The sequence below is a fragment of the Cherax quadricarinatus genome, chromosome 6 (assembly GCF_038502225.1).
Source record: "Cherax quadricarinatus isolate ZL_2023a chromosome 6, ASM3850222v1, whole genome shotgun sequence".
NCBI lineage: Eukaryota > Metazoa > Arthropoda > Malacostraca > Decapoda > Parastacidae > Cherax > Cherax quadricarinatus.
In genome coordinates, this window is record NC_091297.1 from 65,055,719 (window position 1) to 65,073,469 (window position 17,751).

General features: G+C 45.3%; 1 protein-coding gene across 1 annotated transcript in view; it reads left to right on the forward strand.

Moving 5' to 3' along the window:
- Positions 1 to 17,751, forward strand: part of LOC128693902 (solute carrier family 22 member 20) — a 435,254-nt gene that overhangs the window by 114,548 nt on the left and 302,955 nt on the right. Inside the window, exon 4 of the mRNA XM_070081771.1 lies at positions 13,019 to 13,122. Within this exon, the coding sequence (XP_069937872.1) occupies positions 13,019 to 13,122 (104 nt within the window). The remainder of the gene's footprint in view (positions 1 to 13,018; positions 13,123 to 17,751) is intronic.

Sequence of the window (17,751 nt, forward strand, 5' to 3'; positions counted from 1 at the left end):
CACACCTCCATAACCCAGTGTCATGCCTCTGTAACCCAGCGTCACACCTCCATTACCCAGTGTCATACCTCTGAAACACAGTGTCATACCTCCATAACCCAGTGTCATACCTTCATTATCTAGTGTTATAACTTTGTAGCAAAGTGTCATACCTCTGTGACCCAGAGTCACAAATATGTAACCCAGAGTCATAAATCTGTAACCCAGTGTCATACTTCCGTAACCCAGTGTCATACTTCTGTAACTCACTGCCATACTACTGTAACCCGTTGTCATACCTCTGTAACCCAGTGTCATACTTCTGTGACCCAGTGTCATACTTCTGTAACCCAGTGCCATACTTCTGTAACTCGTTGTCATACCTCTGTAACCCAGTGTCACACCTCCATAATTCAGTGTCACACTCCCATAACCTAGTGTCATACCTCTGTAACCTAGTGTCATACCTCTGTAACTATGTGTCACACCTCCATAACCCAGTGTCATGCCTCTGTAACCCAGCGTCACACCTCCATAACCCAGTGCCATACCTCTGTAACACAGTGTCATACCTCTATAACCCAGAGTCATACCTTCATAATCTAGTGTCATAAATTTGTAACCCAGTTTCATACCTCTGTAACCCAGAGTAACAAATTTGTAACCCGTTGTCATACCTCTGTAACCCTGTGTCACACCTCCCTAACCCAGTGTAACACCTCCATTACCCAGTGTCATGCCTCCATAACCCAGTGTCACACCTCTAAAACCCAGTGCCACACCTCCATAACCTAATGTCATACCACTGTAACCCACTGTCATACCTTCATAACCCAGTTCAAACCTCCATAAGCCAGTGTCATATCTCCAGAACCCAGTGTCAAACTTCTATAACCCAGTGTCACGCTTCCATAACCCAGTGTCATACATCCATAACCCAGTATCATACCTCCATAACCCGGGTGTTATATTCCATAACCCAGTGTCTCACTTCCATATCTCAGTGTCATACCTCTGTAACCCAGTGCCATGCCTCTGTAACCCAGTATCATACCTCTGTAACTACGTGTCACGCCTCCATAACCCAGTACCATACCTCTGTAACCCAATGTCATACCTGTGTAACCCAGTGTCACACCTTTATAACCCAGTATCATATATCTATAACCCAGTGTCACACCTTCATAATCCAGTGTCATGCCTCTGTAACCCAGCGTCACACCTCCATAACCCAGTGCCATACCTCTGTAACACAGTGTCATACCTCTATAACCCAGAGTCATACCTTCATAATCTAGTGTCATAACTTTGTAACCCAGTTTCATACCTCTGTAACCCAGAGTAACAAATTTGTAACCCGTTGTCATACCTCTGTAACCCTGTGTCACACCTCCCTAACCCAGTGTAACACCTCCATTACCCAGTGTCATGCCTCCATAACCCAGTGTCACACCTCTAAAACCCAGTGCCACACCTCCATAACCTAATGTCATACCACTGTAACCCACTGTCATACCTTCATAACCCAGTTCAAACCTCCATAAGCCAGTGTCATATCTCCAGAACCCAGTGTCAAACTTCTATAACCCAGTGTCACGCTTCCATAACCCAGTGTCATACATCCATAACCCAGTATCATACCTCCATAACCCGGGTGTTATATTCCATAACCCAGTGTCTCACTTCCATATCTCAGTGTCATACCTCTGTAACCCAGTGCCATGCCTCTGTAACCCAGTATCATACCTCTGTAACTACGTGTCACGCCTCCATAACCCAGTACCATACCTCTGTAACCCAATGTCATACCTGTGTAACCCAGTGTCACACCTTCATAATCCAGTGTCATGCCTCTGTAACACAGCGTCACACCTCCATAACTCAGTGTCATACCTTCATAATCTAGTGTCATAACTTTGTAACCCAGTGTCATGCCTCTGTAACCCAGAGTAAAAAATCTGTAACCCGTTGTCATACCTCTGTAACCCAGTGTCACACCTCCATAACCCAGTGTCATACCTCCATAACCCAGTGTCATGCCTCCATAACCCAGTGTCACACCTCTAAAGACCAGTGCCACATCTCCATAACCAAATGTCAAACCACTGTAACCCAGTGTCATACCTCCATAACCCAGTGTCATACCTCTGTAACCCAGTGTCATACCTCTGTAACTACGTGTCACACCTCCATAATCCAGTGTCATACATCCATTACCCAGTGTCATACCTTCATAATCTAGTGTCATAACTTTGTAACCCAGTGTAATAACTCTGTAACCCAAAGTCACAAATCTGTAACCCGTTGTCATACCACTGTAACCCAGTGTCACACCTCCATAACCCAGTGTCATGCCTCCATAACTCAGTGTCACACCTCTAAACCCAGTGCCACACCTCCATAGCCTAATGTCATACCACTGTAAACCAGTGTCATACCTCCAGGTCCCAGTGTCATACCTCCAGAACCCAGTGTCACGGCTCCATAACCCAGTGTCATACATCCATAACCTAGTGTCATGCCTCCATAACCCGGGTGTTATGTTCCATAACGCAGTGTCTCCCATCCATAACTCAGTGTCATACCTCTGTAACCAAGTGCCATACCTCTTTAACCCAGTATCATACCACTGTAACTACGTGTCACGCCTCCATAACCCAGTACTATACCTCTGTAACCCAGTGTCATACCTCTGTAACCCAGTGTCACGCCGTCATAACCCAGTAGCATATCTCTGTAAACCAGTGTCACAACTCCATAACACAGTGTCATACTTCAGTAACCGTGTGTCACACCTCCATAACCCAGTATCACACCTCTGTAACGCAGTGTCATACCTCCATAACCCAGTGTCATACCTCCATAACCTAGTGCCATACCTCTTAAACCCAGTGTCATACCTCTGTAACACAATGCCATACCACTGTAACCTATTGTCATACTTCTGTAAGCCAGCGCCATTCTTCGGTAACCCAGTGTCATACCGCTGTGACCCAGTGTTATACGTCCATAATCCAGTGTTATACCTCTATAACCCAGTGTCATTCCTCTGTAACCAAATGTCATGCTTCCATACCCAGTGTCATACGTCTATAACCCAGTGTCATAACCCCATAACCCAGTGTCATACCTCCATAATAATGTGTCATACAACCATATTCCGTTGTCAAACCTCCATAACCCAGTGTCACACCTCCATAACCTAGTGTCACACCTTTGTAACCCTGTGTCATACCTCCATAACCCAGTGTCACACCTCCATAACCCAGTGTCATACCTCCATAACCCAGTATCATACCTCTGTAACCCAGTGTCATTCCTCCGTAACCCAGTTTCATTCCTCTGTAACCCAGTGTCATACCTCCATAACCCAGTGTCACACTCCTATAAACCAGTGTCATACCTCTGTAACCCAGTGTCATACCTCTTTAACTACGTGTCACACCTCCATAACCCAGTGTCATGCCTCTGTAACCAAGCGTCACACCTCCATTACCCAGTGTCATACCTCTGAAACACAGTGTCATACCTCCATAACCCAGTGTCATACCTTCATAATCTAGTGTCATAACTTTGTAGCCCAGTGTCATACCTCTGTGACCCAGAGTCATAAATCTGTAACCCAGTGTCATACTTCCGTAACCCAGTGTCATACTTCTGTAACTCACTGCCATACTACTGTAACCCGTTGTCATACCTCTGTAACCCAGTGTCATACTTCTGTGACCCAGTGTCATACTTCTGTAACCCAGTGCCATACTTCTGTAACTCGTTGTCATACCTCTGTAACCCAGTGTCACACCTCCATAATTCAGTGTCACACTCCCATAACCTAGTGTCATACCTCTGTAACCTAGTGTCATACCTCTGTAACTATGTGTCACACCTCCATAACCCAGTGTCATGCCTCTGTAACCCAGCGTCACACCTCCATAACCCAGTGCCATACCTCTGTAACACAGTGTCATACCTCTATAACCCAGAGTCATACCTTCATAATCTAGTGTCATAACTTTGTAACCCAGTTTCATACCTCTGTAACCCAGAGTAACAAATTTGTAACCCGTTGTCATACCTCTGTAACCCTGTGTCACACCTCCCTAACCCAGTGTAACACCTCCATTACCCAGTGTCATGCCTCCATAACCCAGTGTCACACCTCTAAAACCCAGTGCCACACCTCCATAACCTAATGTCATACCACTGTAACCCACTGTCATACCTTCATAACCCAGTTCAAACCTCCATAAGCCAGTGTCATATCTCCAGAACCCAGTGTCAAACTTCTATAACCCAGTGTCACGCTTCCATAACCCAGTGTCATACATCCATAACCAAGTATCATACCTCCATAACCCGGGTGTTATATTCCATAACCCAATGTCTCACTTCCATATCTCAGTGTCATACCTCTGTAACCCAGTGCCATGCCTCTGTAACCCAGTATCATACCTCTGTAACTACGTGTCACGCCTCCATAACCCAGTACCATACCTCTGTAACCCAATGTCATACCTGTGTAACCCAGTGTCACACCTTTATAACCCAGTATCATATATCTATAACTCAGTGTCACACCTTCATAATCCAGTGTCATGCCTCTGTAACACAGCGTCACACCTCCATAACCCAGTGTCATACCTTCATAATCTAGTGTCATAACTTTGTAACCCAGTGTCATGCCTCTGTAACCTAGAGTCAAAAATCTGTAACCCGTTGTCATACCTCTGTAACCCAGTGTCATACCTCCATAACCCAGTGTCATACCTCCATAACCCAGTGTCATGCCTCCATAACCCAGTGTCACAGTTCTAAAGACCAGTGCCACATCTCCATAACCAAATGTCATACCACTGTAACCCAGTGTCATACCTCCATAACCCAGTGTCATACCTCTGTAACCCAGTGTCATACTTCTGTAACTACGTGTCACACCTCCATAATCCAGTGTCATACATCCATAACCCAGTGTCATACCTTCATAATCTAGTGTCATAACTCTGTAACCCAAAGTCACAAATCTGTAACCCGTTGTCGTACCACTGTAACCCAGTGTCACACCTCCATAACCCAGTGTCATGCCTCCATAACTCAGTGTCACACCTCTAAACCCAGTGCCACACCTCCATAGCCTAATGTCATACCACTGTAACCCAGTGTCATACCTCCATATCCCAGTGTCATACCTCCAGAACCCAGTGTCACGGCTCCACAACCCAGTGTCATACATCCATAACCTAGTGTCATACCTCCATAACCCGGGTGTTATGTTCCATAACGCAGTGTCTCCCATCCATAACTCAGTGTCATACCTCTGTAACCAAGTGCCATACCTCTTTAACCCAGTATCATACCACTGTAACTACGTGTCACGCCTCCATAACCCAGTACTATACCTCTGTAACCCAGTGTCATACCTCTGTAACCCAGTGTCACGCCGTCATAACCCAGTAGCATATCTCTGTAACCCAGTGTCACAACTCCATAACACAGTGTCATACTTCAGTAACCGTGTGTCACACCTCCATAACCCAGTATCACACCTCTGTAACGCAGTGTCATACCTCCATAACCCAGTGCCATACCTCCATAACCAAGTGCCATACCTCTTAAACCCAGTGTCATACCTCTGTAACACAATGCCATACCACTGTAACCTATTGTCATACTTCTGTAAGCCAGCGCCATTCTTCGGTAACCCAGTGTCATACCGCTGTGACCCAGTGTTATACGTCCATAACCCAGTGTTATACCTCCATAACCCAGTGTCATTCCTCTGTAACCAAATGTCATGCTTCCATACCCAGTGTCATACGTCTATAACCCAGTGTCATAACCCCATAACCCAGTGTCATACCTCCATAATAATGTGTCATACCACCATATTCCGTTGCCACACCTCCATAACCCAGTGTCACACCTCCATAACCTAGTGTCACACCTTTGTAACCCTGTGTCATACCTCCATAACCCAGTGTCACACCTCCATAACCCAGTGTCATACCTCCATAACCCAGTATCATACCTCTGTAACCCAGTGTCATTCCTCCGTAACCCAGTTTCATTCCTCTGTAACCCAGTGTCATACCTCCATAACCCAGTGTCACACTCCTATAAACCAGTGTCATACCTCTGTAACCCAGTGTCATACCTCTTTAACTACGTGTCACACCTCCATAACCCAGTGTCATGCCTATGTAACCCAGCGTCACACCTCCATTACCCAGTGTCATACCTCTGAAACACAGTGTCATACCTCCATAACCCAGTGTCATACCTTCATTATCTAGTGTCATAACTTTGTAGCCCAGTGTCATACCTCTGTGACCCAGAGTCACAAATATGTAACCCAGAGTCATAAATCTGTAACCCAGTGTCATACTTCCGTAACCCAGTGTCATACTTCTGTAACTCACTGCCATACTACTGTAACCCGTTGTCATACCTCTGTAACCCAGTGTCATACTTCTGTGACCCAGTGTCATACTTCTGTAACCCAGTGCCATACTTCTGTAACTCGTTGTCATACCTCTGTAACCCAGTGTCACACCTCCATAATTCAGTGTCACACTCCCATAACCTAGTGTCATACCTCTGTAACCTAGTGTCATGCCTCTGTAACTATGTGTCACACCTCCATAACCCAGTGTCATGCCTCTGTAGCCCAGCGTCACACCTCCATAACCCAGTGCCATACCTCTGTAACACAGTGTAATACCTCTATAACCCAGAGTCATACCTTCATAATCTAGTGTCATAACTTTGTAACCCAGTTTCATACCTCTGTAACCCAGAGTAACAAATTTGTAACCCGTTGTCATACCTCTGTAACCCTGTGTCACACCTCCCTAACCCAGTGTAACACCTCCATTACCCAGTGTCATGCCTCCATAACCCAGTGTCACACCTCTAAAACCCAGTGCCACACCTCCATAACCTAATGTCATACCACTGTAACCCACTGTCATACCTTCATAACCCAGTTCAAACCTCCATAAGCCAGTGTCATATCTCCAGAACCCAGTGTCAAACTTCTATAACCCAGTGTCACGCTTCCATAACCCAGTGTCATACATCCATAACCCAGTATCATACCTCCATAACCCGGGTGTTATATTCCATAACCCAGTGTCTCACTTCCATATCTCAGTGTCATACCTCTGTAACCCAGTATCATACCTCTGTAACTACGTGTCACGCCTCCATAACCCAGTACCATACCTCTGTAACCCAATGTCATACCTGTGTAACCCAGTGTCACACCTTTATAACCCAGTATCATATATCTATAACCCAGTGTCACACCTTCATAATCCAGTGTCATGCCTCTGTAACACAGCGTCACACCTCCATAACCCAGTGTCATACCTTCATAATCTAGTGTCATAACTTTGTAACCCAGTGTCATGCCTCTGTAACCTAGAGTCAAAAATCTGTAACCCGTTGTCATACCTCTGTAACCCAGTGTCATACCTCCATAACCCAGTGTCATACCTCCATAACCCAGTGTCATGCCTCCATAACCCAGTGTCACACTTCTAAAGACCAGTGCCACATCTCCATAACCAAATGTCATACCACTGTAACCCAGTGTCATACCTCCATAACCCAGTGTCATACCTCTGTAACCCAGTGTCATACTTCTGTAACTACGTGTCACACCTCCATAATCCAGTGTCATACATCCATAACCCAGTGTCATACCTTCATAATCTAGTGTCATAACTCTGTAACCCAAAGTCACAAATCTGTAACCCGTTGTCGTACCACTGTAACCCAGTGTCACACCTCCATAACCCAGTGTCATGCCTCCATAACTCAGTGTCACACCTCTAAACCCAGTGCCACACCTCCATAGCCTAATGTCATACCACTGTAACCCAGTGTCATACCTCCAGATCCCAGTGTCATACCTCCAGAACCCAGTGTCACGGCTCCACAACCCAGTGTCATACATCCATAACCTAGTGTCATACCTCCATAACCCGGGTGTTATGTTCCATAACGCAGTGTCTCCCATCCATAACTCAGTGTCATACCTCTGTAACCAAGTGCCATACCTCTTTAACCCAGTATCATACCACTGTAACTACGTGTCACGCCTCCATAACCCAGTACTATACCTCTGTAACCCAGTGTCATACCTCTGTAACCCAGTGTCACGCCGTCATAACCCAGTAGCATATCTCTGTAACCCAGTGTCACAACTCCATAACACAGTGTCATACTTCAGTAACCGTGTGTCACACCTCCATAACCCAGTATCACACCTCTGTAACGCAGTGTCATACCTCCATAACCCAGTGTCATACCTCCATAACCAAGTGCCATACCTCTTAAACCCAGTGTCATACCTCTGTAACACAATGCCATACCACTGTAACCTATTGTCATACTTCTGTAAGCCAGCGCCATTCTTCGGTAACCCAGTGTCATACCGCTGTGACCCAGTGTTATACGTCCATAACCCAGTGTTATACCTCCATAACCCAGTGTCATTCCTCTGTAACCAAATGTCATGCTTCCATACCCAGTGTCATACGTATATAACCCAGTGTCATAACCCCATAACCCAGTGTCATACCTCCATAATAATGTGTCATACCACCATATTCCGTTGCCACACCTCCATAACCCAGTGTCACACCTCCATAACCTAGTGTCACACCTTTGTAACCCTGTGTCATACCTCCATAACCCAGTGTCACACCTCCATAACCCAGTGTCATACCTCCATAACCCAGTATCATACCTCTGTAACCCAGTGTCATTCCTCCGTAACCCAGTTTCATTCCTCTGTAACCCAGTGTCATACCTCCATAACCCAGTGTCACACTCCTATAAACCAGTGTCATACCTCTGTAACCCAGTGTCATACCTCTTTAACTACGTGTCACACCTCCATAACCCAGTGTCATGCCTCTGTAACCCAGCGTCACACCTCCATTACCCAGTGTCATACCTCTGAAACACAGTGTCATACCTCCATAACCCAGTGTCATACCTTCATTATCTAGTGTCATAACTTTGTAGCCCAGTGTCATACCTCTGTGACCCAGAGTCACAAATATGTAACCCAGAGTCATAAATCTGTAACCCAGTGTCATACTTCCGTAACCCAGTGTCATACTTCTGTAACTCACTGCCATACTACTGTAACCCGTTGTCATACCTCTGTAACCCAGTGTCATACTTCTGTGACCCAGTGTCATACTTCTGTAACCCAGTGCCATACTTCTGTAACTCGTTGTCATACCTCTGTAACCCAGTGTCACACCTCCATAATTCAGTGTCACACTCCCATAACCTAGTGTCATACCTCTGTAACCTAGTGTCATGCCTCTGTAACCCAGCGTCACACCTCCATAACCCAGTGCCATACCTCTGTAACACAGTGTCATACCTCTATAACCCAGAGTCATACCTTCATAATCTAGTGTCATAACTTTGTAACCCAGTTTCATACCTCTGTAACCCAGAGTAACAAATTTGTAACCCGTTGTCATACCTCTGTAACCCTGTGTCACACCTCCCTAACCCAGTGTAACACCTCCATTACCCAGTGTCATGCCTCCATAACCCAGTGTCACACCTCTAAAACCCAGTGCCACACCTCCATAACCTAATGTCATACCACTGTAACCCACTGTCATACCTTCATAACCCAGTTCAAACCTCCATAAGCCAGTGTCATATCTCCAGAACCCAGTGTCAAACTTCTATAACCCAGTGTCACGCTTCCATAACCCAGTGTCATACATCCATAACCCAGTATCATACCTCCATAACCCGGGTGTTATATTCCATAACCCAGTGTCTCACTTCCATATCTCAGTGTCATACCTCTGTAACCCAGTGCCATGCCTCTGTAACCCAGTATCATACCTCTGTAACTACGTGTCACGCCTCCATAACCCAGTACCATACCTCTGTAACCCAATGTCATACCTGTGTAACCCAGTGTCACACCTTTATAACCCAGTATCATATATCTATAACCCAGTGTCACACCTTCATAATCCAGTGTCATGCCTCTGTAACACAGCGTCACACCTCCATAACCCAGTGTCATACCTTCATAATCTAGTGTCATAACTTTGTAACCCAGTGTCATGCCTCTGCAACCCAGAGTCAAAAATCTGTAACCCGTTGTCATACCTCTGTAACCCAGTGTCACACCTCCATAACATAGTGTCATACCTCCATAACCCAGTGTCATGCCTCCATAACCCAGTGTCACACCTCTAAAGACCAGTGCCACATCTCCATAACCAAATGTCATACCACTGTAACCCAGTGTCATACCTCCACAACCCAGTGTCAAACCTCCATAACCCAGTGTCATTCCTCCAGAACCCAGTGTCAAACTTCTATAACCCAGTGTCACGCCTCCATAACCCCGTGTCATACATCTATAACACATTGTCATACCTCCATAATCCGGGTGTTATATTCCATAACCCAGTGTCTCCCCTCCATAACTCAGTGTCATAATTCTGTAACCCAGTGTCATGCCTCTGTAACCCAGTATCATACCTCTGTAACCCAGTGTCACACCTTCATAACCCAGTATCATATCTTTGTAACCCTGTGTCACAACTCCATAACCCAGTGTCATACTTCTGTAACCCAGTGTCACACCTCCACAACCCAGTATTACACCTCTGTAACGCAGTGTCATACCTCCATAACCCATTGTCTTACCTCCATAACCTATTGCCATACCTCTGTAACATAATGCCATACCACTGTAACCTAGTGTCATACTTCTGTAACCAAATGTCATACTTCTGTAACCCAGTGCCATACTTCGGTAACCCAGTGTCATACCGCTGTAACCAAGTGTCATACCTCCATAACCCAGTGTCATACCTCCATAACCCGGTGCCATTCCTCTGTAACCCAATGTCATACTTCCATAACCCAGTGTCATACCTAAATAACCCAGTGTCATACCCGCATAACCCAGTGTAATACCTCACTAACCCAGTGTCATACCTCCATATCCCATTGTCACACCTCCATAACCCGGTGCCACACCTTCGTAGCCTAATGTCATCCCTCCGTAACCCAGTGTCATACTTCTGTAACCCAGTGCCATACTTCTGTAACCCGCTGTCATGCCTCTGTAACCCAGTGTCACACCTCCATAACCCAGTGTCATACCTCCATAACCCAGTGTCATGCCTCCATAACCCAGTGTCACACCTCCATAACCCAGTGCCACTCCTCCATAACCTAATGTCATACCTCTCTAACCCAGTGACAAACCTCCATAACCCAGTGTCACACCTCTAAAACCCAGTGCCACACCTCCGTAACTTAATGTCATACCTCTGTAACCCAGCGTCACACCTACATATCCCCATGTCATACCTCTGTAACACAGTGTCATACCTCCATTACCCAGTGTCATACCTTCATAATCTAGTGCCATAACTTTGTAACCCAGTGTCATACCTTTGTAACCCAGATTCACAAATCTGTAACCCGTTGTCATACCTCTGTAACACAGTGTTACACCTCTATAACCCCGCATCATACCTCCATAACCCAGTGCCATACCTCAATAACCCAGTGTCACACCTCTAAAACCCAGTGCCACACCTCCATAACCTAATGTCATACCTCTGTAACCCAGTGTCATACCTCCATAATCCAGCGTCATACCTCCATAACCCAGTGTCATACCTCCATAACCTAGTTTCATACCTCCTTAACTCAGTGTCACTGTAACTCACTGATGCGCCTCTGCAATTCATTGTCACGCATCTGTAACCCAGTGTAACACCTCTGTAACCCATTATCACCCCTCTTTATCCCAGTATAACACTGTAACCCAGTGTCACACCTCTGCAACTCCGTGTCACACGTATATAACTTTCTGTTACACTTCAGTAAACCACAAGCAACTAACACCTGCACCTCTGTAACTCACACACCAACATATCATCTCCACACCTCTTTAACTTACACACCAACATATCATCTCCACACCTCTTTAACTTACACACCAACATATCATCTCCACACCTCTTTAACTTACACACCAACATATCATCTCCACACCTCTGTGATTCACACACCAACATATCATCTCTGCACCTCTGTAATTCACACACCAACATATCATCTCCACACCTCTTTAACTTACACACCAACATATCATCTCCACACCTCTGTGATTCACACACCAACATATCATCTCTGCACCTCTGTAACTCACACACCAACATATCATCTCCACACCTCTGTAACTCACACACCAACATATCATCTCCACACCTCTGTAACTCACACACCAACATATCATCTCCACACCTCTGTAACTCACACACCAACATATCATCTCCACACCTCTTTAACTTACACACCAACATATCATCTCCACACCTCTGTAACTCACACACCAACATATCATCTCCACACCTCTGTAACTCACACACCAACATATCATCTCCACACCTCTGTAACTCACACACCAACATATCATCTCCACACCTCTGTAGCTCACACACCAACATATCATCTCCACACCTCTGTAACTCACACACCAACATATCATCTCCACACCTCTGTAACTCACACACCAACATATCATCTCCACACCTCTGTAACTCACACACCAACATATCATCTCCACACCTCTGTAACTCACACACCAACATATCATCTCCACACCTCTGTAACTCACACACCAACATATCATCTCCACACCTCTTTAACTTACACACCAACATATCATCTCCTCACCTCTGTAGCTCACACACCAACATATCAGCCCTCACCCCTCATATCAGTTGCTGTTACTCCTCTCATGAGATATGCCGAGATAGGGCAGGTGTTATCATCCCAGGTCGTCCTGGGATGCATATCTAGAATTCATTGTTTTAGAGAATAGAGGCCGACAGCGGTATCTTCGTAGAATTTATAAAATATTTTTCATATTTTTTTTCAGAGTATGCTGAAAGTAAGATATATATTTTTTTTACATAGGTTATGAATTTGATGTTAAAGCTTTTTTTTCATGTGCGAACAGTGGGACCTGGTGTGTAAGAGAGAGCCTCTGGCACCACTCTACCAGACCCTCTACACTCTGGGCTGTCTCCTCGGCTTCGTTGTCTCCGCCTACACTGCTCACAGGTGACTTGATCATCCAACATCCCCAACAGGAGCATAGTGTCGTGATCCATCTATGGTTCACGTAGTGTCGTGATCCATCTATGGTTCACGTAGTGTCGTGATCCATCTATGGTTCACGTAGTGTCGTGATCCATCTATGGTTCACTTAGTGTCGTGATCCATCTATGGTTCACTTAGTGTCGTGATCCATCTATGGTTCACGTAGTGTCGTCATCCATCTATGGTTCACGTAGTGTCGTGATCCATCATGGTTCACATAGTGTCGTGATCCATCTATGGTTCACGTAGTGTCGTGATCCATCTATGGTTCACTTAGTGTCGTGATCCATCTATGGTTCACATAGTGTCATGATCTATCTATGGTTCACATAGTGTCGTGATCCATCTATGGTTCACATATTGTCGTGATCCATCTATGGTTCACATAGTGTCGTGATCCATCTATGGTTCACATAGTGTCGTGATCCGTCTATGGTTCACGTAGTGTCGTGATCCGTCTATGGTTCACGTAGTGTCGTGATCCGTCTATGGCTCACATAGTTTTGTGATCCATCTATGGTTCACTTAGTGTCGTGATCAGTATGGTTCACATAGTGTCATGATCCATCTGTAGCTCACATAGTGCCATGATCCATCTATGGTTCACATTGTGTCGTGTTCTATCTGTGATCTATACGTGGTTTATATAGTGTCGTGATCCATATATGGTTCACGTAGTGTCGTGATCCATATATGGTTCACGTAGTGTCGTGATCCATATATGGTTCACGTAGTGTCGTGATCCATATGTGGTTCACGTAGTGTCGTGATCCAAATGTGGTTCACATAGTGTCGTGATCCATATGTGGTTCACGTAGTGTCGTGATCCATATATGGTTCACGTAGTGTCGTGATCCATATATGGTTCACGTAGTGTCGTGATCCATATGTGGTTCACGTAGTGTCGTGATCCATCTACAATTCTTGAAGTACCGTGATCAATCTATGGTACTCCTAGTGCCGTGATCCATATATGGTTCAAGTAGTACCCATGATCCATCTTTGGTTCACATAGTGCCGTGATCCATATATGGTTCACATAGTACCGTCACCCATCTGTGGTTGACGTTGTGCTGTGATCCATCTGTGGTTCACATAGTGTCGAGATCCATCTATGATTCACGAAGTGTCATGATCAATCTGAGTTTCACGTAGAGCTGTGATCCATCTATGGTTCATGTGCTGCCTTCATCCATCTTCGGATCACATAGTGTCGTAATACATCTGTGGTTCACATAGTGTCGTGATACGGCTATGGTTCACTTAGTGCCGGGATCGATCTATGGCCACGTAGTGCCGTGATCCTTCTATATTTCACTTACTGCCGTGATCCATCTGTGGTTCACATGGAGACGTGATCCATCTATGGTTCACATAGTACCGCGATCCATCTATTGGTCACGTAGTGCCGTGATCCATCTGTGGTTCACATAGTGCCGTGATCCATCTGTGGTTCACATGGAGACGTGATCCATCTATGGTTCACATAGTACCGTGATCCATTTATTGGTCACGTAGTGCCGTGATCAATCATTGGTTCACATACTGTCGTGATCCATCTGTGGTTCACGTAGTGCCGTGATTCATCTATGGTTCACTTAGTGCAGTAATCCATCTGTGCTTCACGTAGTGCCGTGATCCATCTATGGTTCACGTAGCGCCGTGATCCATCTATGGCTCACTCAATGCCGTGATCCATATTTGCTTCACATAGTGTCGTGATCCATCTGTGGTTCAAGTAGTGCCGTGATCCACCTCTGGTTCACGGCGTGTCGTGATCCATGTGTGGTTCACGTAGTACCGTAATCCATCTATGGTTCATGTAGTGCGGTGATCCATCTCTGATTCACATACTGCCATGATCCATCTATGGTTCACATAGTGTCGTGATACATCTGTGGTTTGCATACTGCCGAGATCCATATGTGGTTTCTATAGTGTCGTAATCCATCTGTGGTTCACATAGTGTCGTGATCCATCTATCAATCAATCAATCAATAAAGTTTATTCTCTATAAAGATTACAATGCAGGGTTTACAGATTTTGAATATTCTGTCGTTTACATGTCATAAAATAGTAATTACAGAGGGAGCCACTAGGACACCTAGCATGGCTAGGCATTTCGGGCAGACTTAGATTAATTCTAAACTTTAAATTATTACAGATTATGGTATTAAGGCTAAGTGACTACATCATAATTTGTGAGTTTAACAATGTGAATGTTTTTGTTTTGGCATAATACAAGGTGTCTATATTGGAGTATCATAGGCAAACTTATGACTAGTTAGGATTTATTATTTTAAGATTAAGATTCGTATTTCTGTGTTTATAGTCAGTGGGTGAGTGAGTGTAAGAGTGAACCACCAGGTGGTTATCATGTAGTTTGTTGACGGGGTGTATCAGGGAGATAAGATGTTTTCTAACTGTAGTCTATGGTTCACTTACTGCCGTGATCCGTCTATGGCTCACGTAGTACCGTGATCTACCTATTGTTCACTTAATGCCTTGATCCATCTATGGTTCACGTAGTGCCGTGATCCATCTATGGTGCACACAGTTACGTGATCCATCTGTGGTTCACATAGTGCAATGATCCATCGATGGTTCACGTAGTGCCGTCATTCATCTGTGGTTCACGCAGTTTCGTGTTCCATCTGTGGTTTACGTACTTCCGTGATCCAGCTATGATTCACATAGTGCCTTGATCCATCTTTGGTTCACGTAGTACCGTGATCCTTCTATGGTTCATGTAGTGCGGTGATCCATCTGTGTTTCAGATATTGCCGTGATCTATCTGTGGTTCACTTAGTGCCTTGATCCATCTATGGCTCACATAGTTCCGTGATCCATCTGTGGTTCACATAGTGCCGTGATACATCTGTGGTTCACATAGTGTTGTGATCCATCTGTGGTTCATTTAGTGCCGTGATCCATCTGTGGCTCACATAGTGCCGTGATCCATCTGAGGTTAACGTAGTGCCGTGATCCAACTGTAGTTCACATAGTGTCGTGATCCATCTATGGTTTACGTAATGCCGTGATCCATTTATGGTTCACATGGTGCCGTCAACCATCTCTGGTTCAAGTAGTGCCGTGATCAATTTGTGGTTCACATACTGCCGTGATACATCTGTGGTTCACATAGAAACGTGATCCATCTATGGTTCGCTTAGTGCCGTGATCCAACTTTGGTTCAAGTACTGCCGTGATCCATGTATAATTCACTTAGTGTTGTGATCCAACTGTGGTTCACGTAGTACCGTGATCCATCTATGGCTCATGAATTGCCGTGATCAATCTGCCGCTCACATAGTGCCGTGATCCATCTGGGGTTCACATAGTGACGTGATCCGTCTATGGATCGCGTAGTGTCCTGATCCATGTATGGTTCACGTTGTGCCGTGATCTATGTCTATGTAGTGCCGTGATCCATCTATGGTTCGTGTAGTGTTCTGATCGATCTATGGTTCACGTAATGCCGTGATCTATCTATTGTTCACGTAGTGTCCTGATCCACCTGTGGTTCACTTAGTGCCGTGATCCATCTAAGGTTCACGTAGTGTTCTGATCCATCTATGGTTCTCGTTGTGCCGTGATCCATCTATGGTTCACGTAGTGCCGTGATCCATCTATGGTTCACGCACTGCCGTGATCTATCTATGGTTCACGTAGTGTCCTGATCCATCTATGGTTCACCTAGTGCCGTGATCTATCTATGGTTCGCGTAGTGTCCTGATCCATCTATGGTTCACGTTGTACCGAGAACCATGTATTGCTCGCGTAGTGTCCTGATCCATCTATGGTTCACGTTGTACCGAGAACCATGTATTGCTCACGTAGTGTCCTGATCCATCTATGGTTCACGTTGTGCCGTGATCTGACTATGGTTCACGTAGTGTCCTGATCCATCAATGGTTCACGTAGTGCCGTGATCTATCTTTGGTTCACGTAGTGTCCTGATCCCTCTATGGTTCACGTTGTGCCGTGATCCATCTATGGTTCACGTAGTGTCCTGATCCATCTATGGTTCACGTAGTGTCCTGATCCATCTATGATTCACGTTGTGCCGTAATCTGTCTATGGTTCACGTAGTGTCCTGATCCATCTATGGTTCACGTAGTGCCGTGATCCATCTATGGTTCACGTAGTGCCGTGATCCATCTATGGTTCACGTAGTGTCCTGATCCATCTATGGTTCACGTAGTGTCCTGATCCATCTATGATTCACGTTGTGCCGTAATCTGTCTATGGTTCACGTAGTGTCCTGATCCATCTATGGTTCACGTAGTGCTGTGATCCATCTATGGTTCACGTAGTGCCGTGATCCATCAATGGTCCACGTAGTGCCGTGATCTATCTATGGTTCACGTAGTGCCGTGATCCATCTATGGTTCACGTAGTGTCCTGACCCGTCTATGGTTCACGTAGTGCCGTGATCCATCTATGGTTCACGTTGTACCGTGAACCATCTATGGTTCACGTTGTACCGTGAACCATCTATGGTTCACGTTGTACCGTGAACCATCTATGGTTCACGTTGTACCGTGAACCATCTATGGTTCATATTAACTAAGTCTCTCCTCACGGAGA